This window comes from Cibotium barometz, chromosome 5, assembly GCF_041138505.1.
Source record: "Cibotium barometz isolate CiBa-2024 chromosome 5, ASM4113850v1, whole genome shotgun sequence".
In the NCBI taxonomy this organism is placed as follows: Eukaryota; Viridiplantae; Streptophyta; class Polypodiopsida; order Cyatheales; family Cibotiaceae; genus Cibotium; species Cibotium barometz.
The window spans coordinates 16,549,143-16,576,228 of NC_141050.1; the positions used below are offsets into that span (position 1 = coordinate 16,549,143).

Here is a 27,086-nt window from a genome sequence, read left to right on the forward strand (position 1 = left end):
CCCGTCGGACAGTGCTCCAAAAGATAGCTCTACCTGCAGCCGCATTCGAGGCATAAATGTTGAGGAAGCCAACGCTATCCTCTCCAATCAGAATGGTAACCCACTGAGCACGTCCTGGAACTATGACTCCCGATCCTGTCACACAGAGGGCAGAAGCTGCTCACTGACAGAGAGAGACACTCCTCCCTGCGTCCTTGAAGGGCCGAAGGATGGAGACCAAAAAGTATGACTCCTACCTGGTAGAATCTTCCCGCAGTGGCGGTTACGCCCCTCAATAAGATGGTGCTCCTAAAGGAAAAGAATGTCGATAGATCTCCCCACCATAGCTCGATGCAGCTCTCCTCTAAGAACGCCCCGTCTCTTAAAGCACTAAGGCCCCCCTAAGCCCTAAATGTTCCACGAGACAATCCTCATATCAATCTCTGTGTGAGGCGGAACTACCGGAACTACCCTCCACTCCAAGAATCTTGGGCACGGGCTTAGATGGGGAATAGTCACAATCTATCCTAGTGTGGAGTCGCGCCAGGTGGGCGTGGATCCTGCCCTCCATGTACTGCCACTCTGCCCGAGTGTGAGAGTATGCATGCTCCGTGCTCCATCAATCACAATGGAGGTATCTGTAAGAAGGGGGGAGATGTAGAGAGGTATGCATGAACACAAAAAGTAGCACCTCCAGGTTGGAGGTCACCATCTCCCCTCCCTCGTCTCGGTGTCCTGATCCATGAAGCTCCATCCTGGCCAAAGACCATAGATGAGTAAGAACGTCTGTGATCCAGAGGTCTTGCAGATGATGTGGTAGCTCAATTGCCTGATCCTGTATGGTAGCCGCCACTGACTTTGGATCCCACTCTGTCTCGGGGGTTGCGCTCAAGGGGAAAGAGAAGATCATTGCGCCATTCTTTGGCATAGAGGGTCTAGAGTGGTGGAAGACCACACATACCCGAATAGGGGCTACGGTCTCCTCGAACCTGTCTGTCCCTTCCGTCGGAAGACACCGGAAGAAACTATAATCCACAGGTTGCCCCAAGATCCTGGGGGACCCGCCTGGAGACTCAGGTGGGAGAGCCCTCATTGGTGAGGCCGCAATGGTCATCTCCACCGACTCTGAGAAACGATGAATCAGGCGGCGAACGATGCTTGCCGGCTGTCTCCTCTCCGGATCAGGGGCTGCAGAGGGCTGATAGGAATGCTATGGAGAGGGGGGGGGGGGTCGTAGGCGCAGAGAGAGGAAGGGGCAAATGGAGCGATTGCGTGAATAGTCAGAGGTGAGGGTGGGGGAGGTGACGGGGGAGGAAGCGAGGGGGGGTGGGAAGGTGGAGAAGTTGGAGAGGGATGCTGCTGAGAGGTATCCCGCTACATAATGGGATCGCCTCGAAGACTGGGAATAGATATCATGTGAGGCACAGAATCCGGTGAGGCAATACAAATGCGCAGAGATGGAATCCCCACTGCTCGTGTGAGGGCCGAGATAGCGTGGGGGGGGGGTTCCATCCTCTCCCGATGGCACCACCAATCACTGGGAGAAGAGGAAGGTATTCCTTTCTGAGGCCTAGAAAGCAGATTGTCATGGGTTAGCTTGAAACTCCAGCTAATGGGTCAGTGCCGGGTTGAAGTCGTGCTGCCACTGTGCAAAGAAGGCCTGGGCCGTACACAGTGCAATGGGGCTCAGCTGCATGACAAGATCAGATGTCGTTGGTGAGTCGAACTCAACCTGGTAGTAGCCGTGCCCCAAAGGATGAATATTTGCGATCTTTTGCTGGCGCACCTAGGAGGCTAGCCTGAAGAAGATCTCTAAGTTGGCCACGCACGGGGCGGCTATCGACAATCTTGCACACCAGAGTGGAGGCCTCTAGGGATGCGACAGTCGTAGCGAGAAGTTACAGGTCCGCTTCGGAAAATGAAAGGCAGGTAACGGAGGCCTCGGTCGGGGGAGACGGAGCGGCTGCCATGGAGTCCTCCTGGGGGCGAAGACCAGAAGAGGCCGAAACTTGCCGAGACAATGAAGAAATACCCACAACCTAAGGGCGCTGTCGGAGGAACAAGGACGGGCTAGAGATGGTGGAGAAGAGAGGAAAGGGAGGGGCGGAGGGCGCAGAAAGGAAAGGAAAAGAAAAGAAAAGAAAAAAAGAAAAAAGAAAAGAAAAACAAAAGAAAGAAAAAGAAAAAGAAAAGAAGAAGAAGAAGATAGAAAGAAAAAAAGGAGAAGGAAAAAGGAAAAGAAAAAAGAGAAGAAAAGAAAGAAAGAAAGAAAGAAAGAAAGAGAAAAAAAAAAAAGAAAAGAAAAGAAAAAAGGAAAAGAAGGTGGCGAAGGGAAAGAGGCGGAAAAAGAAAAAGCTAAGGGAGAGGGTGGACGGGGGGGGCAGGGGGGTGCGCGCACACGGAGAGGGGGAGGGAAGGGCAAGTGAGCCTAAACGGGGGCTACCAGTGGGGGCGGAAAAGAATAGAAGAGAGGAGGGGTGAGTGTTGAGAGGGGGAGGGTGGAGCTTTTCTAAAATTCGTGACAATTAGAGCTACAATGTACACATAATTTTGGGGCTTTTGGCATTTATGTGCAATTTGCACAGAATTGAGCCCATTGGTGCACAAAAATTTGGGGCTTTCATTCTATAGGCCTTGTTTGGATATTTGTGCAATGAATGTGTAGGGATTTGCATTGCAAGTGTCGTCAGGATACTCCAAACACTTATTACGGCTTTGTATTTGGGGCAAAAAGTTCAGGAACTTGTGATTGCTTGGCATAGCACTCTAGTGCATTGGGATTTGGCTTGCAGGTGCTTTTTACAGCATACTTGGTTGCAAGTGTTTGCATATCTCTTAGCAGGGAGATTTCAGCATTATGGTCGGGAATGCAACTGATATATTTGGGGTTTTGTTCCAACTTCCAAGAGGACAAACTGGATGGTAGTAATTACTCCCTGTGGAGTTTTGGGATATATTTACAACAATCAAACTACATTCAAAAGCTGTTGCACAAGTTTGGGTTTCATGAGAGCCTTTTGATATGAGTGTTTACAGCCAAGTAGTAGGCTGCCTCATATACTTATGCAACACACGTCCGGATATTTAGTTTGGTGTTTCCTATTGTAGCAAATTTATGCACAAACTAGGTACAAAGCATTGGCAAGTAGTGAAGCGGATCTTCCGCTATCTTCAGGGCACCCTGGATTTTGCTTTGGTATATCCTAGGGGAGGGAGCTTGTAGTTACATGCTTCCAGTGATTCAGATTGGGCTGGTGATTATGACACAGGGAAATCCACCAATGGGAATTGTTTCTTTTGGGGGACTAATGCTTATCATTGTTGGGCAAAAAGCAACCCACTGTTGCCACATCTTCTTGTGAGGCTGAGTACACAACCATAGTAGATTGTGTATGGCTGAGGAGATTAATGGCCAATCTTCATGAGTGTCAACAGACACCCACTACCATACTTACTGACAGTAAGAGTGCTATAGCCGTGGCATGAAACTGAGTGTTTCATGCACATACTAAGCACATCGAGATTCATTATCGTTATGTTAGGAGAAGATACATGCAGGGGAGATCACATCATCTTACTGTTCTATACAAGATAATGTTGCAGATATGTTCACAAAGGTGTTGCCTCGAGAGAAGTTTAAAGCTTTCCGCAAAGCTTTGGGCTTACTCTTCTACAGAGAGTGATCTGCTACCTTGTGCAGGTTCACATTGCCACTGCAGGGGGGATTTATTGGCATATTTTACATGGTTGTAGTGCCACATGTGAACATGTCATAACTAGGGGCACTTTTTCCCTTTGGGTTTTTCCCCTAGCTCACATGGTGTGAAAGGACACCTTTTTATTATTGTTGTACTTTGATATTATATGTGGGTTGACTTCTCAGCTACACATACATTCCAATGCAATCCACACCTTTTCATCTCCATCCATGTACATCTCTGTGATCTCTGTGTACTGTGTATTATTGTGTGTAGCTGCAGCTCCCCTCCTGGGCCAACAAATACATATACTGGAAAACCAATCTTTCTCTCTCTCTCTCTCTCTCTCTCTCTCTCTCTTTCATGTGTGTTGCAGGGTGGCTGACTCGCGCACAATAGGAATATTCCATATGCTGAAAAGGGCAGGAGGACATGTGGGAAAGAGAACGGTGAGTGGAGGAGCAAGGGACGTGGAATGAGAAGGGAAGCATAGGGCTGGGGCAGGCAGTAGGCAGAAGGGGAGCAGAGGGCAACAAGCGGGAGGGGAGTACAGGGGTGGGTGGCAACATGCAGGCAGAAGGGTGCAGCAGGAGGGGGCGGGCTGGGAAGGTGCAACAGGAGGGAGGGCGAGTGGGAAGGGGGCTAGCAGGCAGGAGGGAGGCTGTAAAAAGGCATGCACAGAGGGTTGCGAAGAAGGGAGGCGGGTGAAGGGTGCACACAGAGGGGTGCACAGTTCAGCAGTAAGTATTTGGAAAATAATATACAGGAAATACGAGTATGGTTTCTTTCACAGTTGAGGTCAACTGATTAGAAGATGTCACCAAGATAATGACATAAGCTCTTGCCTTGTTAATGGACGCTAGTATCAGGATGTACAAGTAATTGAGAATGGGGGATTATCCAGTATAGATGTGCAGGTTTATAGAATGCCTTTGGGCATGTGTATCTCTAGGGATGGAAATGGGAGTCCAAGGACGTGTGGGAAACACCTTCTGTGGCCCTGGACAATGGCCATGTGAACAAGGGTTAAAAATGAAGGCTATTTATGTGTGTTTATATTGAAGAATTTACAGCCATTTTAATAAATGGGTGGAAACATTATTATAAAGGCCGGGCATATGACCCATAGTGGGCCGCTCAATGGTTTTCCTGTAGCAAAAGGAAACCATCCACTAGGGTTTTTTTTCTTGCACCAGACTAATGTGCATAGCTTCAAGAAAACCTTACCTCTGATACCAACCATAGTAGCAAAAAAACATGTTTCTAGCTTTCGAAACCTCGAAACGGTTTTTAAAACCTCAAAACCTCTCTAGTACAAAAGTTTCGCTAAAATTTCAGATTTTGTTTTTTTCCCCCCTTGATTTTTCTGGGATTTTTTTATTTTTGTTTTTGTTCCATATCCTTCTCATCACCTTCCTTTCCTCTTCTTCTCCTGCCTCCCTCCTTCCCTTTTCCAGCTACTTCTTTCACCTCTACTCCTCTTCCCTTCATTCTCTTCTTCTCTCCTCTCGTTCTTTCTTTCTCTTCTTCTCTCCTCTTCTTCTCCCTTGCTCTTCTTCTCCTCTCTTCTTCTCCTCTCTTCTTTCCCCTTTTTCTTCCTTCAATGTCTTAAATCTTTCCCAATTTCTACCTTCTCTTCTTCAATTTCTTAAGAGTCCTTGATTGCACCACTTGTGGCATCTAATCAATCAAAATTACCATAATGCCTCACGAAAATAAGGATGGTTCCCCGAGATGTGTGAGAAGAGACTTCCCCGAGATGTGTGAGAAGAGACCATTTTTTCATCATTACACTATGTTTTTAGATGGCTACTATAAGTTCTTTAAGTATTTATACTTTATGAAATTATTGATTTTTCGAAACCTCACGGTTTCTTAGCTGAGGGATGAAACCTTTGGAAACAAAACCCCAAAAACCTCGAAATGGAAAAAACCTCGAAAGGCTTCTTGTGACTATGATACCAACATTACATGCACATGGATAATTTTGAGTGGTAAGGCATGCAAACAAAGTCTTAGAGAGTGTTTTAATTCACAAAGATAAGGACAAGAGAGAGAATGCACCAACACAGGATTGGGTCTCACTGTTGGGACCCCACCTTTTGTTTTTTTAAAAAAAATAGTGAAGTTGACATGAGTATAATATTCAGAAGCTGACCTCCTCAGTCTCTTGATTTGTTTGCCCAAAAAGTGTGGTCTAATTGGCACTCTCTTTTAGAGTGACCAATTAATTGACCCTTTTTTGGCCCTTGTTCACATGGACACTTTTTAAAAGGCCACCTGACCCTTTTTTAGCCCTTGTTCACTTTGGCACTTTTAAAAAGGCCACCCGACTCACTTAAAGCTTGTCTTTCACCTGGCACGTTGCCTGATAGGTTGCCTAGGACATCATACACACCTTAACTCCAGTTGGGCTGCAAAATTGTTGAGGATTACGCACAGACGCTGTGTGTCTACCCAAAAAGTGTGGTCTAAGTGACCTCTCTATTAGAGTGCCCTTTTGTAGCCCTTGTTCACATTGGCACTTTAAGAAGACCACCCAACTCACTTACTTGCACCTGGCACTTTGCCTGATAGGTTGCCTAGGACATCATACACACGTTCAACTCCAGGTGGGCTACAAATCCCTGCCACCCGATGCAAGTGACAATTCATTTGGCATGTTATGATATGGTGTTGCAACACTTCCACTTTTTCTTTTGAATGATTTTCAAGGTCAAGCATATAGTGTTTGTTTGGCATGTTGCACTCTTTCTGTGCTATTGCTCACAGTTGCTTATGATTTTTTAATAATGCAGTATTGGAAGATTGTAACGTTCTACCAGTTTGACATGTCCATCTACACAAAGATATTCTTGAAGTTTGCGTACAAATTCTGGCCAACAGGACCTGGCACTGAGTTCTTTCTCTATGCAGATGGGAAAAGAGGGTACTATCCTTTTTGGCAGGTAAAATTGGTTATGCTCCATTGGTATCAGAGCCTAGGACAGTATTCATCTTTTTTATAAACATTCTATGTGTTGTTGTTGGGCAAATGGAAGCAGATAAGCATTTCCTCTTGTTTGCAAAGCTTCTCAAACTTAATACATGAGAACATTTGTAAGAGATTTTATCAAATAACTGCAACGGGTTGAACATATATACATCCATGTATCCATCTTTCCATGAGAAAAAAGGACGATGCAGGAAGATTTGTCATCTTGAAGTCACCTCTGTTTTCAGGCTGAGGCCTTTCCAAGAACGAGGAATATCTGCATATATCAGGTTGGTGTGGCTAGGAATAGAAAGATGGACATACGGTACGGATAAGTGCAAGGACGTGAGGCCGGACACTGTTTTTTGTGAGCCCTTGTCCAGGGATGCTTCGCTAACATACTGCCATGGTTGGTCGGGTCACCGATGTAATGCACTTGTATGATGATTTGTACGAGCTCTGAGGAACCCCCATAGAACTATCCACTACACCTCGAGAAAACCATTGCGCCGCTCACTATGATCCAACAGGAAGAGATCCTGAGTCTGGGAGAGCCATCACATGCTTTAGAGATGCCACATAGCCCTGACAACGGCAACACACCACCCAGCCAGGTAAATATGTTGCCAATGATTAGTTGGTTAGCTGCTGAGCAGCAGACCCCTTCAGGCACTTACCCTATGGGAACCGAATTTCCTCATGTGACAGTTCCATCGAGCATAGGAGAGCAACCACGAGGAGCAACAACTGGCTCATGAACGAGCCCTTGAGGAGTTACGACTAAATATAAGGCGGAGGAGCACCAGCAACAACTAGGTTACTAGTGGCAAAAGAGAACTGCCAGCAGTGGGCTTTTGAGGCCAAGAAGGCCCGTCTTTTGGAAGAGGCATGACTGTGGGAAAAGCAGAGAGCAGAAGAGATGCATAGACGTAAGGAACATTGTAATGTGGTGGATAAATGATCCCTAATCTTGTGATTAAATAACCATCAACGATGGTAACTTTAGACAGCAAATCAACACTCTCTCTCAGCACATAAATGACGTGGTACTCTACACTAGGAGCAGAATAGTCTCCCTTTAAGAATATCTATGTTCCAAAAGAGTGATAGAAGGTACAAGATAGTGGGTGCCAATCCAAGTTTCATGAATGAAAACAAAAGCCCATGAAGCTATCCACGGTTTTCAAAAGCATCATGGATCTTCAAATGGAACAATTTGTCGTGTGAAAATATGAAATTTTAACCAAAGAGTACTTCACTCGGCATGAGGCACCTCCGAGGGAACTCTTTACGTGATGATATTGCCAAGCACAGGTCCCAAGATACGTGGGGAGCTTGGAAAGCAAATCAACCTGCTGAAAATCAGGGTTTTGTGGCGTCAAAATAGCCAGGCAGCAAGTAGAGAGTGTGCAGGAGCTCCAAACACCAAAACGGGGAGAAGGTGGTACAGCTGAAAATCAGTTTGGACAGCATGTAGGGAGGTTGTGCAGGTGTTCGTGATGAGAGAGAGAGAGAGAGAGAGAGAGAGAGAGAGAGAAAGATAGTCGACTAGCTCCATGGAGAGGGATTCAAAACATGCATGCATTGCTTGCCAAATGTCCAAACTTACATAACAAGCGTCCAAAGTCGCTTGACAAGTGTCGTGGGTGTCCAAAGATGCTTTAAATATGGGCATGAGCACTGTAGAGTGTCCAAAAGAAGGTGCCTGGCAAAAATACAAAGGAATGGAAGCCCAAATGACTATAATAACGCCTTGGTACCGGGCTCATGGTAAGTGTGTGTGAACACAAACTTAAAAATACAAAGGAAATGACTATAATGCCTTGGTACCTGGGTTTACGTGTTCACACCTCATGGTAAGTGTGTGTAAACACAAACTTATAAATTTGTCCTAGTCCCACAGTAAAAAATTGAGTTTTGGCCCAACTTCGGTGACAACCACCTCCATGGCCTCGAAGCCAGTAAGTTTTGACGTCCCCGATGCTACGAGACTGACCCACGGCATCACATGCAAGGCATGCATCTAGCCAATCATCTAATCAACCAAGCAAATATGAGATGCATATACGTATGAAAACGTGGACTTGTTCCCTATTCTTGTACGTGCCCTGGGCCTAAAGCCAAGCTAGAAGACCCAAGCTAATGAATTATGATACACCACCGTGGTTGTCCTAGCCAAGCTAAAGACAAGCCATATCCAGCCAAGCTGGATAAGATCACAAAGCCAAAGCTAGTGTGATCCCTTGCCTAGCCAAGCTGGAGTATATACACCAGCCAAGTGGTTGGATACACATCCGTAGGCAAACTCTATGCCTATCCATAAGTGGATACAGATCCTATGATCAACTCTGTGCTTAATCATGAATTAGGGGTAAAGTTGGCCCAACTTCGGAGCAACCACCTGTCAGAATACAATGGCACGCACATGGTCTCGAGATTGACCCACGTTATCACATGTAGGACACGAAAACAAGGCACGCATCTAGCAAATCGTCTAACCAGCCAAGTAGGTATGAGATGCATATGCATATGAAAACTTTGAACTCCCCTGTCCCCTATTATTGTACCTGCCCTGGTTCTAAAGCCAAGCTAGTAGACGCTTGTCATTAGCAAACTGGATACACATCCTGTGATCAACTCTGTGCTCAATCATGCATTAGGTGAAAATTTGGCCCAACTTCGAAATTCTTTAAAATGACCACCACTCGTGAGAATACAGTGGCAAACATATGGTCTCGAAGCCATTAGTTCGGGCCATCCCCTGTGCCATGAGACTGACCCCCACGGCATCACATGCAAGACATGAAAGCAGGGCACGCATCCAGCAAATCATGTAACCGGCCAAGCAGGTATGAGATGCATATGCATATGGAAACTTGGAACTTCCTTGTTCCCTAGTCTTGTACTTGCCCTGGTTCTAAAGCCAATATTTCCATAAATAAAGAAATAAAGAAGGTGTTTCCTTGCTGAAGTGGCATACAAGCCTGCTTTTCCGGATCATTAGAAGATCCACAATGCATTTCATGTTAGTCTCCTTCAGAGATCTGTGGGGGAGCCACCAATTGGTCATAAGATCCACCGGAGGTGATCATGACCACCGGAGGTGAAAGAATTGGAAGAGATCTTGCAACCCAAGCAAATTGTGTTTCATAAAAGAAAAAAAGGATGCCTAGAGGTGCTTACAATAGAGATACTTGGTAAAATTACTACCCAGTTATGGATGCAAAATGGCTAGATAAGCCAACTATGAGAGAGTACCCTCATCCGTTGGATGCATATAGTTTGAGGCTTTTCACTTGATGTCAACTCTTTAGAAGAGGGTGAGATGTCACAACTTTTCCCTTAATGCATGATTAAGCACAGAGTTGATCACAAGATGTGTATCAAGCTTGTTTATGGACAGGCATAGAGTTCGCCTAAGATGTGTATCTTGTTTGCCTATGGATGTGTATCCAGCTGAAGACCCACGTGTATATACTCTAGCTTGGCTAGGCTGGGGATCATACCAGCTTTGGCTTTGTGATCTCATCTAGCTTGGCCGCATGCGGCTTGTCTCTAGCTTGGCTAGGACAACCACGGTGGTATGTCACTAGCTTGTCTAGGGCACCGTCTACTAGCTTGGCGACACAAGATGGATGCTTTCTCCTTGAAAGCCAACATCTAATACACGAGTAGTTTTGTCATGTACAACAAAAGAGATCTTCTTGATTTGTGCATGTGTCATAACTTTGCCCCTAATGCATAATTAAATACATGTTTAAGCACCAAGATGATCACAAGATGTGTATCGAGTTTGTTTATGTATAGGCATGGAGGTGGTCACATGATGTGTATCTAGTTTGCCTATGAGGTGGCACGGGGACATCCGGAACTATTGGCTTCGAGAGCGTGCACGTGCCATTGTATTCTTTTTTTTTTTTTTTCCAAGAAAAGATCCTTTCATTAGTTATATAAAAACGCCCGTAGGGCTACAAAAGATCTCTCCTGCTCATAAGAGAAACAGAGCAGTGAATACAGCATGGCAGCCCGGGAGACTCTCCCTAGGTGCTGCAAAATACAAGCATCAGTACAAAGGAATGAGAGACTAAATCATACAATAGGGGGGGGGAAGAGCCAAACAGGTGGCCTGTAGTGCCAATGGGGGGATCCCGTGTGTAAGGTGTAGAAGGGGCCACAACGCCAAGTGGTGTGAAAGGCCTGGCGCCGCAAGATCGCCTCATCCGTCTCCCCGGATGCGGTCGTACTGTCCTCGCAGGGTGTGAATCAACTCCTGCCAAATCCCCCGTACAGTCTCTACTGGTGGCTCCAATCTCCCCTCAAAGGCCGTAAAGCACCAGGCCCTCCAGGTGAACTAGATGGTGAGGCTGCTGAGGAGCTCCCATCGTAAATCCCGCTCCTGTGTCCAGCTGGCGGACGAGAAATCCGGTGCCGGAACCAGGCGAGGCTGGCCCCTAATAAATCTGATGGCCTGACTGCCCTGCTCCATCTCATAGCCCATAGCAGGCCCTGACTAAGTCGACCAAGCAGCGGCACCCCACGTAAACATACCCTCTGGAGAGAGGGGAGCCAGAATACGCAGCATCCACAGCCAAATCTGCTGCGCCAGAGGGCAATCCCAAAGGCAGTGTCTCTGTGTCTCCATAGGGTGGCCGCATCGGACGCAGGCCGCCGGAAGACCGCTGTAAACAAGCCAAGTGCCAACTGCTGAGCCCCTGTGGGCGACCAACCACTGAAAAGTCGAGATCCTGCGGGCCTGTCGACTAGCCTAGAGCCGAGCCCAAAAATCCTCCAGGAACTCCTGTGAGAGTCCCTGTAGCCGCCAATGCCCCGCTGCCGCTGGAGAGACCGTCCTCCTCGCCGTCAAAATATGCCGTCCCAGCCGAACAGTATACTGGAAAAAGGTAATCTCTGTGGCCTCAAGGGATGCATAAGGATCATGCCACTCGTACTCCCCGGGGTCCCACTGTAGCCGGGCCAAGGGGCGCGCTGCATATGCCCATATGCGCCAATCCGGGAGCACATCAGCAGGATCGGGGTCTATATGCCACTTCCGAGAAGCGGCGGCCACTACCCGAATCCTCTGAAAGGTGCACTCTGCAACCAAAGGCGACTCCACCTCCACTCGCTGGAGTCTGCCCTCATCCTGAATCTCATAGTAGAGGCAACTGCCATCCTCAGTGCAAGCTCTGACAGCAATCAGGATCTCCAACTGTGTAAAGGCTCCCATCCACCGTGGGGTCACTGGCTCGAGAGGCGTGAACCACTCCTCTGTGAGTGCCTCCTGAATATCATCTCTCATAATCAACCCCCCTCTGAAGTGACTCAGCCTCTCCACCTGGATCTCCTCTGGGAGACTGCAGAAGGCCTGCTAGTCTCCAAAACTACGAGCTGGGCCTGCCGCTAAAGGCCCCCAGGCTAAACGAGGCCGAGAACCCAGCATATGACCCTGCTCTGTGCGAACCACTGGGCTCCAGATGAGCGGCTGTCTGGCCCGCTCCTCAACACAAGAAGGTGGTCGCTGAGAGAGCCCCGGGCTCAGCAGCTCCCAAGCTCTCAGGATACTCAAAGCAAATCTGTCCTCCCATCCTCTACTGAGGTCTGTCCTCCTCATCTCTATGAAGATCCAGCGAATCTCTGGTGCCCAAGTGCCCCCTGCTGGGGGCGCCCGAGCCTGCAGAACGGCTGCAAGAGGAGCTCTTTCCAAGGCTCAGCGCCTGGAAGCAACCCCCGAACAATAAGCTTCCCCAATAAGGCTCAGCTCTGATCGACTGGATCTATAATGCCCAAACCTCCCTGAGCCAGCGGAAGTGTAATAACTGCCCATGCAACCTTTGCCCGAGCTGGCTGACCGTCCCACCCAGACCACAGAAAGTTCCTGATCAGCCTCTGTACCTGGCTGATGCAAGAGCTCGAGAAGATCCAGCAAGACGTAATGTACCACATGGTCGCTAACAGCACCTGATTTGCCACCACCACCCTCCCAGCCAAGGATAGTCGAGCTGTACTCCAATACAAAAGCTTCTTCCGAATGCTCAGAAGAAGCGGGGCAATCTGCTGCTCAGGTGACAAATCTAGGCCAATCTGGCATCCCAAATACCGCACTGCTGTGCCTGGAGGAATCCATCTAAAACCGGGGTCCGGGCTCCATGCCGGAGTGGGAGCACTACTGATCCAAAAGGCCACTGTCTTGCGCCAATTGATCAATGCTCCCGAAACTGCACTAAAAACCTGGAGCGACTGCTCTGCCCGAAGAAGATTGGCCTCTTGGCCATGCAAAAATAAGCCCGTGTCGTCTGCAAACTCAGCATCAAGCAGGTCCTCCCTCCGGACTGGGAGCTGAAGTCCTCTCAAACCAACCTCCTCTGCCATCAAATACATGCTCATAGCCTCCGCAAAGAAGAGAAAAAGAAAGGGGGCGAGGGGACACCCCTGACGGACTGATCTGGTCAGCTCAAAACTCGGCCCCCGTCCTCCTGCAATCAACACCTGGCTGCGAGCTGTGGAATACAGAGCCGCCACCCCTCTGATCCATCCTGGCTCAAAGCCCAGGCGAAGCATAGTGCCCTCTAAGAAACCCCAATCAACTCTATTGTATGCCTTCTCAAAATTGAGAAGCATCACGACCAAGTCCTCGCCAAGAAATCTAGCTCTGGCCGTCGCCTCCCAGAAAGTAAAGTTGTTGTCAAGGATACTGCGCTCCTTGACAAATCCTGTCTGAGTAGCATGAATCAACTCCCCCAGGAAGGGCTGGATCCTCAAACTCAAGGCCTTTGCTAAGACCTTGTAGACAGTATTGAGGATCGTAATAGGCCTCCAATGCCGAATATCATCTGATACTCCCTCCCCCTTGGGGATAAGATAGATCAAGCCCTCTGAAAAGCTCTGCGGCATCACCCTAGTGTCCAAAACATGCTGAAAGCCCCTGCGGAGGCCTGGCCCCAAAAGGTCCCAATAGCGCATGGCCGGCGTCAGTCCGTCCTCCCGTGGGCAACTATGTCGCAGCAGGACCCTCAAGGCCTCGGCAAGCTCAATCTCTGAAAGAGGCGCACCAAGAGCTGAACGCATACGATCTGTGACCCTCCTCTGCACATGGGCCCACACAGTCTGTCTGCAAGCATCTCTGTCCTCAGTGGCTGGCTCCGCTGAAAGTAGGTCTCTATAAAATGCAGTGGCAATGGCTCTGATCTCCCCGAGCTCAGTAGCTACCGAACCATCCGGTCTACCAAGCTGGCGGACTCCTGCCCGAGCATGGCGAGGTCCAGTGATCTCAAAAAACTCACCAGTCACTCTATCACCAAGCTGCGTCCACTGAGAGGCCTGACGACGATAGTAAAACTCATGTCTCTGCTCCTCTGCCTCTCTAACCTCCTGGCGTGCCTGGCTCAGCTGGGACGCCAACCACTCACATGCCGGCTGCTGCTCCTGGAGGCGCTGTAACGAGGCAAGGCTGCGTCTTAGCCGATGCTCCCTCTCGCGAATCTCTCCCAGCTGTGTCAAAGCTGCAGCGTGCAAAAAAGAGCTAAGCTCGATGAGTCCCTGGGCACACTGGCCTGCTGCATCCTGGTCAGAGCACTGACTATCATGCCAGATCCTCTCAATGTCCTCAGCGAGACTGGGATCTGTAAGTACCCTCTCTGGGATCCTCAACTGCAAGCTGGGCTCCCATGTCCTCTCCTCCCATGTCAGGATAACTGGCGCATGATCTGAAAATGAGGTGCCAGCGAGAATGCCGACGGAGCCCCCTCGCTCCCCTAACTAGTCGCCCACATAAAAGCGATCAATCCGTGATAGATTAGTCCCTCCCTGTCGCGGCGATCTGACCGAGAGAAACTAAGACTGTCGTGAGAACGGGAGAAGGCCCCATGCTGCCATGCATCAGTGATCCTTAGTGTCATGCAAAACCGGTCCCAAGCTGCAAGCTCCGTGCCGTGCACTGTAACATGACTGTCTCCCACCCTATCGGCCGGGTCCTCAAGCATGTTGAAGTCTCCCCCGACACACCAATGTGCGGCCTGTAGCAATGCATCCGTAACCTGGGTCCAGAACTCTGCTCTGGCACTAGCATGATTAGGCGCATAGACGTTGAGCACGCCCAATAGCTCATCATGCATCCTCAGAATGACATACTGTGCTCTACCAGGCACAATGATCCCTCGATCCACAATGGCCTGCCGCCATACACTGCAATGACCATGCAAACTCCTCCCTGTCCACCCAAAGGACCAAACCCTGCAGACCAAAAGGTATCCCATCTACCAGGCATCACCGAACCATATCTCCGGATCCTGCTCTCACCCAAGTGGTGCTCCTGCATCATCAAAATATCAATGCTGCCACCAACCAGGCATCTCTGAAGCTCGTGCCTCAAGCAACCTCGATAGCGTATAAAATGTGCTCCGCCCAGGCCCTGTACATTCCATGAGATGATCCTCATGGATGACCTGCTGAGGTAGATGCTGTCTCAGCCGTGCGGCGGGCCTTCGCAAGCGGCTTGGATGGAGAGTAGTCCCCATCCGAGCGGCTGCGAATCTGCCCACCCGGTATACTGCAAGAGTCCCGGATCAGGCGCCAGTGGCTGTGGCCCATGGCGACTGCCTCCGGCTCTGACAGAGCAACCTCGTGTATACATACATATCCAGGGTCGCGTGCTAAGTCTGCCACTATACGCACGACCAAATGACGAATCCCTGAGGCATCCACACTCCCGGGATCCAAGAAAAAATGAGCCAACTCCCAGAGCCGGCCTATCACATCTGTCACCTCCAGGTCGCTCACATGATGAGAAAACTCAACTGCCTGAGTCTTCAAAGTGCTTAGAGCGAGCTCTAGAGTCCACTCCCGGTCGCAAGGGCCACAGAGAGGGAACGAGAAGGCCACTGCTGAATCAAGTGCCTCCTCCCCGCGGGCCGGAGGTATCACTACATGAACTCGGATGGGTGCTGGCTCATGGGGGCCCTCTGCTCCAAAAAGCCGAGTGAAGGCGTAACCGAAAGCCTCCGATCGCTGTCTAACACCGAGGCGACTCAGCCGACTGCGGATAGATGATATCCGTGAAGCCTGGATCGGCATGGTAGGTCTCCTCTGTGGTGCTCGAGCGAGGTCGGTGCTCAGCGCCCTCCGGACTGCGGGCGAGCGCCAGGGGACTGCCAGGGTCTCCCGGGAAGGCGAGGCGGGTGGGGGGGGCGGAAGGGGGGGCGAGGGGGGCGGAGAGAGCCGCTATCGAGACCGGAGCGGCGGGTGGGAGGAGGCGAAGGTGGAAGCGAGGCCGTGGGAGGGGATGGGGGTGGGGGGGGTGAAGGAGGGGGTGCTGGCATCTCCTGGTCCTCAGTCGCGCTGCAGGGGTCTCCTCGTAGAGGGGAGCAAAGCTGTTCCTCGCAGGAACCCAGTGAGGCTGAGACTGTGGCTGCTGCTGCAGCGGTCTCTGTGCGTGCTGCTGTGACTGTCTCCCTCGGCAGCGCCCCTGTCCAGGCTGCCACTCCGAGGTCTCTGTGGCCTGAGCAGGTGTCCCGGAGGCAGCCTGCCGTGCCGCATCTGTGGGCGGGCCATCAGGGGCCTGCTGCTGTGGTGAGGGTCGAGGTCTCCTGCGAGGGCACAGGCCTTGGCCAGATGGCCGACCTGCCTGCATATGAAGCACTGGTTCGGGAGCCCCGAGAACTCCACTCTCTGATCAATCCATCCCCCCCCTATCCTAGGTAGTTGAATGACCTTAGGAAGGGAGGAGATGTCAGACACCAAAACTTTGACGGAGGGTAGCCCAGCTGCTCTGGCCACCACTGAAGCTGCTGTGGGGCCAGTCTCGAGTACCGAGCCCACCAATGCTCCTAGCCGAGAGAGAAGCGGAAGATACTCCCGGCGGAGTCCAGGGAAGCAAACTGTAACATGAAAAAGGCGCTCTCCCTGCTTAGCCGCTGCTGGATCAAAGCCATGCTGCCAAGGTCTGAAGAAAGCCCGAGCACCCCTGATGTCAAGGGGACTCATGGCAAGGACCTTGGCCACACTCTGGGCGGTCTCGAACTCGATCTGATAATGTCCCCGGCCCCGGCCCAGAAGTTGTACGTCCAGGATCTTGCCCACATCTGCAAGAAGGCGGGCTTGGAGAAGATCCCGGATCTCCCCTCTGCTGGGGCGAGTGCCGACTATACGGCAGATGGTGGAATGGGCCTGAAGGCGTTCCACCTCTGCGGTGAGGCTCGCTTCCTCTTCCGGCGAAAGAGAAAGCCTGATGGGAGTGTCCTCGGGGCGGGCGAGGGGGCTGCGGATGAGTCCCTCTGAGGCGAGGCGGGAGGAGTCTCCATCAGAGTCTGAAGCTCAGGCGTAGGTGAGGCGAAAGCGGAAATCCTGCAAGAAACGGGCTGCACACAGAGAGGCGGAAGACCGGAGGAAAAAGGAAAAGCAAAACCCCCGGGGGGGCGGAAGTCAGCACGAAAAGGGAGGGGGGGGGGTAAAAATGGCGAAGGAGAAGCCCGGGGGGGGGGGGGGGGGGCAGCTGCGCGACGTGCCATTGTATTCTGACAAGTGGTTGTCGTGGGTGCAGGGCTCCGGAGTTGGGCCAAAAACTAAATTATTGGTTCACTTCGGGACTTAGAGAAAATTTTAAGCTTGTGTGTCCACAACCACTTATTATGGGGTGTGAACACATACCCCGGACAGTGGGCATTTTTAAGGCATATGGACTCCCAAAGCTTTGTATTTTTATAAGGCGGCTTCTTCTGGACATTAGAGAGTGCCCAAACCCAAGCCCATTTAAGTGTATGTGAACACTTTATGCATGTTTAGACACTCAGCAAGCAAATTGTGCATGTTTTGTCACCTCTCCTTCTGCCACTCAAGGAGAAACTCGTTTTTGCTTCTCTCTTTCTCGTTTTTGACACCTTTTTTACTATGCGGATGATGCTAGATGCGATAGACAGGTTACAGAATGGAAAGGCACATGATCATGATGGGCTAGTTGGAGAGCACTTCTCATATGTGCGTGATACTTTGGCTCCGCTGATTGTACGTGTGTTTAATTGTGCCATTTGTGATGGTTTCCTGGCAAGCTGGACAGAGCATACCTTTGTACCACTCTTTAAGAGTGGGGACCCCATGGTACCAGGCAACTACAAGACGATCATGATTGGTCATTACTTGGCCAAACTATATGGCTATATATTGGAGTCGGAGCTGAGCCGTTGGGCAAAGAGGCATGGTCACCGAGCACAGGGACAAGCTGGCTTCAGGAGAGGATTTACTACCTTGGATCACAAACTTACACTTCGGGCACTTATTAAAGAGGGCGGGGCACAGAAGAGAAGGATATACCGCTGCTTTGTGGACTTATGCAAAGCCTTCGATACCGTATCATGTGCCAGGCTTATGCATAGATTGCAAGACATTGAGGTACCTGAGGATATGCAGTGGGGGATATATGCTTTGTATGAGTTGGTGACAGGCAGATTATGAGCTCCAGGCGGTCTATCTGATATGTAAACCGGCCTCGGTCTTCAGACAAAACCAAAGGGCGGTGCAAAAACAAACTTACACACAAAACACTTCAACACCATTGAGGACCTAGAAAAGGAAAACAAACAGGGGGAGCTAGAGTGCTCCTGCAAACAGTACACGGACACCGATTGGCCCCAAATCGCAGTGGCGCCCCTTACGGTATTTCTTTAATTGAATATAAGAGCTTTGATTACAATAAGGCTGGAAACTCCCCTTGTGCGTGGAGAAAAGCATGCACTGCTCTGTCCAGCGCTGCCTGCAGCCGCTCGTTTGCCAAGAGAGAGAGAGAGCGAGAGAGTTCAGTCAGTCCAGCAGCCACCTAACACCTTCCCTTTTGCAATCCATCCAAAGCCTGTAGAGCTTGCTGTCCTTGCAAAGGAGAACCATCCCACATGTGCTCCTCTGTCCAGCAGCCGTGTCCAGCAGCCGCCTCTGTGCAAAGGAGGAAACTGTCGTGTATGAGCAGTCCAACTCTCCGTGTGCCAAGCTCAAAAGGGAGAGAGAGAGAGAGAACATAAGCTGTCGCTTCAGCCCGCCAGTCCTCCTTCAGAAAAAAACACACACGTGGCTCCCAAAAATAGCATATGGGCCACGTTTACTTTCATAAAGGGCATTATAAAGTTTTTAAAGGTTTTTAAAACCTTTTGAGTTAAAATCTCTTTGGCCCCTTCACACTTGGGGTTGTCCACACATGGGTTTCCTTTTCAACTCCAAAGTGATGCCGTTCACACTGTCCACCATGTCCTCGTGCCCACGTGCATACTGTCCAGAGAAAAACACAGGGTCATGACATACCCCCCTCTTGAAAAATAGCAAGCGTCCTCGATTGCACTCAATGGCACAGTAAGGCATCTTATGAGCCAAGACTCCCCATATGACAAAAGCAATGGCCCTCAAGTGCATCTGGGTGATGAAAAAAAAATCATCTGCACAATAAGGTCACACTGTCACGTCAAAGTGACAAACAACTCTTGCTTGTTCCTTCAGAACATGCCTCAAAAGTCTGAGGTGAATCTGCTAAGTCACCCTCCTCCATCCACTTTGCATCCATCGGTGAACAGTTCTTGAACTTCACAAGATAGCGACGGGAACCTCATCAAGTTCCTCCGCTTCCGACTCAGCGTCATCTGATACATTCTCAAGCACCCAAAACCTGCTTGCAAGTGGTAAGCACAAGTCCCCAATGAAGCATAGTAGATCACCACTGCTAAACATAGAAAGAAGCTGCCTTCCGAACCGATGAAGCCTCCATGAAGATACCACCGGTGACAGTGTCAAAAGCCATAGCCTTCAACCCATCTCTTGCACCATAACACTTCAACTGCTGGCTGTCTTTGGTGTCTTTTCTCCTAAGCTTCATCTTTAGCTTTTTCTCTTCACCTCATATAGGCAAAGACACACATTCTGCACTGTCTCCTGCACTTTCTTTTCACTTTCCTCATGTAGAAGCTTTTGATGTGACAACCACGGGCTCGCCTCCTTGAGAAAGTCGACGATGTGTCCTGGCAACGGAACCTTGTAAACTGGCCTCAGTCTTGAGACAAAACCAAAGGGCAGTGCAAAAACAAACTTGCACACAAAACACTTCAACACCATCGAGCACCTAGAAAAGGAAACAAACAGGGGGAGCTAGAGTGCTCCTGCAAACAGTACACGGACACCGATTGGCCCCAAATCGCAGTGGCGTCCCTAATGGTATTTCTTTAATTGAATTTAAGAGCTTTGATAACAATAAGGCTGGAAACTCAGCCGTCACAGTAGAACTCCTGAAGCATTCAAAGACCCTGCATCATGGCTTCATATCCACTCGGCATCCACAAAGAAATCCAGCCATTGTTCGTATCAAAAGACTCTTTCACATTGAGTCTTGCGTACAGAAGCTTTCTCCCATGATCAGGGCTGCCACAACCATCCATAGCCTCTCACCCTATAAACAACATCACACCCTGACACATCCAGTGCTTCTGCATCACAACACAGACTCCCAAACTATCTCTCATAAGAGAACTCGCATCACAGCACAGCATACCATACAGTAGACACACCTATACACTCCCTCGCTACCTTCCAAGGATACTATCCATCTCTGTCATTGATCCCCTGTCCCTTGTCCAGTCAGTAGCAAGGCTGTACCAAACATGTGTCCAATTCTGTGACCGCTGCCTGCATGTGAACTATCTCCTAGAGAAACCCAAATACATGTTTCCTCGAGAAACCTACGACCTGTTTCCACATGAAACCCTTAGGCCTGTTTCCCTTTGAAACTTTTGTCGTGTTTCCATACAGAACCATTCATGGCACCATTCAACAACAGTGCCAACAACGGCATACATCTAGTTACCTGTTCCCTCATGAAACATCTAGAAACATAGAAATGCCCATAACTGTAGGTCCCTCTGTTCCTTTCCAGCAGGAAGAAAACAATCTACTCCATGAGCACGCAGCCATGCGAGCTTGCATCACTCCCATGCCAAGAAACACTTTCAATTGACCTGTACTTGTAGCAGGAAACCCAAGCACATAGCTGAATTTGCAGCCAACCAAAAACAGTCCAATTACAGTCTCAAAATTGCTCATGTTCGTAGCCGCATGCACTGCCACGAAACAGTCCATAAACCCTTTCCAAAACAGTCCCAAACCAAAGCAAAGAGAAGCTGAAAGTTTGATCAGTTGAATGCCATCGACATGATGCCTATGTTCATGAAAAACGAGCCCCTATCCACCTTTATGTCCAGAGAAACCACCCCCCTGGCCACCCAAGAGAAGAGCGCGTACCTCTGCTGCTTCTACCCGACCAGTCCTCCCTGCAGAACTGCCCGTTTTTCACGAGAGAGAGAGAGAGAAAGATAGAGCAAATTCAGTTCTCCTGTGATCCCCCTTGCGCATGGAGAAAAGAGCGTACTGTTCTGTCCAGCAGCCGCCTACAGTTCCCCTTGTGCATGGAGAAAAGCATGCACTGGTCTGTCCAGCGCTGCCTGCAGCCGCTCGTTTGCCGAGAGAGAGAGAGAGAGAGAGAGAGAGAGAGAGAGAGAGAGAGAGAGAGAGAGAGAGAGAGAGCATGGCGTGCTGACACCTGTACTGCAGCGGCTGTTCAGTCCGCCTGCAGCCAGCGCCTGCAGCCAGAGTCCAGCAGCCACCTAACACCTTCCCTTCTGCAATCCGTCAAAAGCGTGTAGAGCCTGCTGTCCTTGCAAAGGAGAACCATCCCACATGTGCTCCTCTGTCCAGCAGCCGCCTCTGTGCAAAGGAGGAAACCGCTGTGTATGAGCAGTCCAACTCTCCGTGTGCCAAGCTCAAAAGGGAGAGAGAGAGAGAACATAATCTGTCGCTTCAGCCCGCCAGTCCTCCTTCAGAAAAAAACACACACGTGGCTCCCAAAAATAGCATATGGGCCACATTTACTTTCATAAAGGGCATTATAAAGTTTTTAAAGGTTTTTAAAACCTTTTCAGTTGAAATCTCTTTGCCCCCTTCACACTTGGGGTTGTCCACACATGGGTTTCCTTTTCAACTCCAAACTGATGCCATTCACACTGTCTACCATGTCCCTGTGCCCACCTGCATACTGTCCAGAGAAAAACACAGGGTCGTGACACGATATGGTGACCAACACGATAGGGGTGAAGCAGGAATGCCCGCTATCACCCACCCTCTTTGGATGTGGTGTCTAATTATGTAAACCACATCCATGTGCAGCCAAAGGCATGCCTGGCAGGGGTGTTGATACTCATCTTGTTATATGCAGATGATATTGTTTTAATCTCAAACTCTCCTAAGGGATTACAGAGTCATTTGGATGCATTATAGGCATTCTGTGCAGATAGAGATTTGACAGTGAACCTTGGGAAAACCAAGGTTATGGTGTTTAACACCACACTGGCATGGGTAACGAGATTAGAGTATCAGTTCACTTTCCGAGGGGAGCCGGTTGAGTACATCAGGTCATATGTCTATTTGGGAGTTACTTTCACAGGACCGCATTTCTCCCTGAAGGAGGCAACAGTAGCTAGATTCTCGAGGGCATGCAGCCTTGGGGGTACTTGAGAGGCAGTGTGCACACATACAATTTCGCACCAAATTGTGGCTATTTGATACACTTGTCACACTAACCCTCCTGTACGGAGCTCCAATTTGGGGGCCCAACATAATACATCACAGATCTCAGAGAGGGATGGAGGCATATGGAGAGACCACTGATAATGATGATTGCCCACATGATTCGGAGCAAATCATCGGAACCACACGAGATTGTTCGGGTTGAGTTGGGTGCTGCACCAGTAGTGACCGAGGCCCTATTTTAGACAGTTACCTTTTTACAATGGCTATGGGAGCTTCCTGAGCAGAGGTACTCCCGATTGGCATAGACCTCATCCATACAGTTGGTAGAGGATGGAGATACTCGCTACTGGTATGCTCAGATGAGATCATGGTTTGACCTACATGGTTTGCGGATAGAGGCACTCCCACCCTTTCAGTATAGCTTGGATGGTCCATTTTTGGATCTCACCCGCTCAGAGCAGAGCTGCGTGATTAGGATGGATATCGTCAGAGTGGACACAGAGAGGACATGGACTAGTCCCCTTGAGCCCTTAGGCATGAAAATGGCTCATTACAAGAACCATTTTCTGCACCTGTTCACCGGATGGTTTTATCACGCGCCCGGCGTACATGGATATACACCTATCACATGGGATACGTTGTGCCATTGAACAGATCCAGACCTCATCACACCAGTTGCGGATTGAGACAGGGCGATATGTGCATTAGGTCTCGGATGACCACATTTGTCAGCTATGCTACCAGGAGGTAGAGACAGAGGAGCACTACATTTGCCGATGTATAGTCTATTATGAGATCCGAGGGAGATATCACTGCCTCTTCCGAGAGGGTTTTGGGCTGTTACGCAGGGTCATGAAGTTTGAGGATTAGAGATGCCTGGGATTGTTCCTACTTGAGCGCAGGAGACACAGAGAGACCCTCTTGGCAGATAGTAGACCGAGCCATGATGTACCTGCATAGAGGATCCTGACAAATTTCTTCAGCACCAACACCAGGAGCCCATATCACACACCTCCTGATACATCCTCCATTTGGCCATTAGGACACCGGCCATGCTCATAGGGAGTCACCATTGATAGAGCAGTCATCTTATGTCGTGCTCGTCGGCCACGCCCACCAGGATCCCGACCACAACATCCTCACCATCGCTAGATCAGAGCCATTATTGCTCGGCATTGGAGGCGCCTACCTCGCTTCTACGACCTCTCCATTCTAGACAGCCCCATAGCGGAGATATTTGATCTGAGGAGAGGGCAGCACTTCAACTAATTAGCATACATGGATCTACTTGATATACATTTTCCAATATTTTCTACTTAGTATCATCTAGGAGTCTTACTTACAGGTCTTATAATTGTAAGATAGTTAGTTAATTGTACTTTTCAGTCTCATTTGGTTCTCTTTGATGAGTCACCAGCTTTAGATGTACTCTCAGTTTTGGTCTCATAGGCCATTATGGCCTCTTAGAGACGTTAATATATCATATCATTTCATTTCATTTTCACTTCTCACCCCTAACACATGCTCTACCTTCTTCTCATGCTGACTTTTTTGATTTTTAGTTCCTCCACTCACCAAATTAGGGTATTTGGACCTCCTCTTTCCTCTACATGCTGCCAAGACCGTTTGGGGCTGTTTTCATAAAAAATAACAAGCTCCCCAGGTGTTTTGGACACTTTCATTGCGTATGAAGTGCTTGATAGAATGTGCAACGGAAGAAGGAAAAGTGGAAACACAGGAGAGAGAGTGAGAGAGAGAGATGGAGAGGAAACAAGGCGAGAACCTGCTCTCAATATCATCATCCAAAGGAATACATGTCCCGACCAAGAGAGGGGAGAAAACCTCGTATGTGAGGGACTAAAGCAAACAATGCTAAGCAAGCAGTGAAGAATGAGGGAGGCAAGCCAGCAATATATATGCCCATATGAAGGTAGCTGACTAGGGAAAAAGGTCCTCCACGATTAGGGAAAAAAGCCCAAGACTCTATAAAGGAGATGATGTCTAACACCCCCTCTCAGCACCAGATGCTGAGTGAACTCCAAGAAGCCAGGGACGCCGTCCTCGATCAAAGATGAAAGACTGCAGAAACAGGTACCAAGAAAGCTCCACAAGCAATCTCCTCAGCAACTCAGCTACAAGAGCAACAGAACAAGCTGCCAGGTACACCACTCCTCTGGAAGAAAACAACCATGTAGGCTGTGACGTGCTGCTCCAAATAATGATTCCAAACCCAAGTGTAAGAACACTCCCCGAAGTCGAATGTCGTGTATCCAGCCTGGAGAAGGTATGAAAAACCTCATAACCAACCAAGATCAGAACCTATAGATAATCAATCTTGGGAGAAGCAAACTGCTCCTCACTGGAACACTCAAAAGAAATAGGGTCAATCTGCTCCAACTCTGTACCAAGAGTAGTCAAATGCTGTACAAAAGCATTCTCTGAAAAGGTCGGCATCGCAAGATGTAAAGACTCTGTAGAAACGATGGGGTCCAAGTGCTCAAACTCCGTACCATGAGTTGTCCAATGCTGTACATAAGTATACGCCACTGAGGTGGGAATCGCAAGATGAAAGGACTCCACACCCCCCTTTGAAAACTGATGTTGTCGGATTGGTACAAACCCAACCTGATTCTGATCCAAATCCAAAAAACTCTGGAAGTACCACTGTGCCCCAGGCACGGTTAGCAACCACAGATCCAAAGCATCCCATTGGGTCCAAAAAACCATTCTCCAAAACAACAAACGTGCAGAATTGGCAAGGGGAGGGGCATCCTTAGAAGCATCACAAAGAGAGGTAGAGGTAGACTCCTCACAATGAGGAAGGGAAGTAGGAATATAAACTGCAATGGTAACAAGATCCCAAGAATCAGCAACAAACAAGTGATCCATGTGAAAAGATTACACCTCACAGGAAAAACACCCTCCTTTCTCTACAAACACTGCAAAGAACATAGGCTCGGACAAAATAAACTCTGCTCAGAATCTTTGAAAAGATCACTACTCTCCTCCAAAATCTGTAAAAAAAACTCCTGTCATAGAAGTAAGTCTCCATAGTTACAAAACAGCTCCCAAAATTGATCCTCAAGTGAAGTAGCTGGAGATGGGCCCTCTCAGAGTGTAGAAAACTCCTTTGGGAAGCAAAACGCAGCCAAAACACTGCTGTCTAGCAAAAAAAACAGCACTCCACCGCCAATAGAAGGCAAGGAACATGAAGAAACCAGGTAACTGTGTAGGCCAGGAACAAAACACAGGTATAGATGCTCCAAAATCAGCAAAACGCTGACTAAAATCAGAAATTCAGAATCCTCCTCAAGTACCAAACTGCCTCCAAAGCCACAATCCAAACAAAACACCCTCTGCAAGTGATGTGTGTCCACTGGAGAAGAAAACGCAGCCAAACAAGGGGCTACAAACCTGAAAATTCAGGCCAACCAGTGTCCACACCTCCTATGAGGAAAAACGCTGAAGAGAAGGTACCTTCGGGTCCAACGGATGAAGCCCAGGTGAAGGTAGAGCTACCAGCAAGATCAGTTTAGAAAAACGCAGCAACCATGGCTACAAATCTGAAAACGCAGAGGTAAAAGGGGCTGTAGAATGGGCAAATTGTGGAAATGCAGAAGAAATAGGTACACCCAAGCCTCAGATAAACAAATCGGCATCAGAAAACCTGTAGGAGAAAAAACGCAGCATGTAGGCTGCTGCTGTCCTGCACAAAATAGGCGGCCAGCACTACAGGGGGGGTAGATGCTACTGAATACCAAAGACTTGCTGCAAAACTGCTGTAGACAACACATGTAGAAAAACGCAGCATTGCAAGGTGCTGCTGCCCTGAATAACAGAGTAGAAAACAGGTGAATCTCAGCGATCAAAACCTGTAAAGGATGACCAATAGCTGCAATGGAGAAGACGCTTGGAAGAGGCAGGCGACCAGTAGCAATTTTGAGAAAAAAAAATGCAGATCTGTCTATTTGCAAAGAAACACAGAAACGGAGGAGGTAGAGGAGTGCAGCGGAACAAGGGAAAGTGGAAACACAAGACAGAGAGAGAGAGAGAGATGGAGAGGGAACACAGGTGAGAACTTGCTCTCAATATCATCATCCAAAGGAATACATGTCCCGAGCAAGAGGGGAGAAAACCTTGTATGTGAGGGAATGCAACAAACAATGTTAAGCAAGCAGTGAAGAATGAGGGAGGCAAGCTAGCTATATATATGCCCATATGAAGGCAGCCGACTAGGGAAAAAGGTCCTCCACGACTAGGGAAAAAAGCCCAAGACTCCATAAGATGGGGAATAATATGGGAAAACCGATGTGAGGGGTGACCAGCCCCTCTAGCTAACATGGTTAGCCCCAGAGGCTAAAATAGCACAGCAAACATGAAGCCAGCAACAAGGAGATGATGTCTAACAGTGCTCTTTCGGGAGGTGCATGGGCTTGATAAATGACTCTTCTGCTGAAATTTCAGATTTTCACACATAAAAATTGTTCTATTTGAAGACAATGGATAGCTCCATGCATGCATCTAGGGTTATGGGCATAACTAGAAGGGTTTAGAGCGTGTCTCACAAGTGTTTGGCTTGGTCAAATGCCTTGGTGAGTGTAAAACCCTCTAAAGCCATGTTGTCCTTAAGTCTTGTGTGAAGCTGGACTCTTCCCTTGCCTTGGGTTGGGCAGAGGTATTGTTTTCTTTGGCTTCATTCATGAAACTGGAGTCTGATGCGTGGCTCCCACTATCTTGTACCTTGTATCACTCTTTTGGAATATAGTTATTCCGGGGGGGGGGGGGGGGTGCTGTTCTAGTCCTAGTGTGGAGTACCACGTCGTTTATGTGTTGAGAGTGAGTGTTGATTTGTTGTCTAAAGTTATTCTCATTAATGGTTATTTAACCACAAG

The 27,086-nt window shown here is 48.9% G+C and overlaps 1 protein-coding gene across 1 annotated transcript in view; it reads left to right on the top strand.

Moving 5' to 3' along the window:
* The window catches only part of LOC147638126 (polyamine oxidase 7-like), a 121,263-nt gene that overhangs the window by 26,509 nt on the left and 67,668 nt on the right, over positions 1 to 27,086 (top strand). The window contains exon 7 of the mRNA XM_086798036.1: positions 6,476 to 6,625. Within this exon, the coding sequence (XP_086654162.1) occupies positions 6,476 to 6,625 (150 nt within the window). The remainder of the gene's footprint in view (positions 1 to 6,475; positions 6,626 to 27,086) is intronic.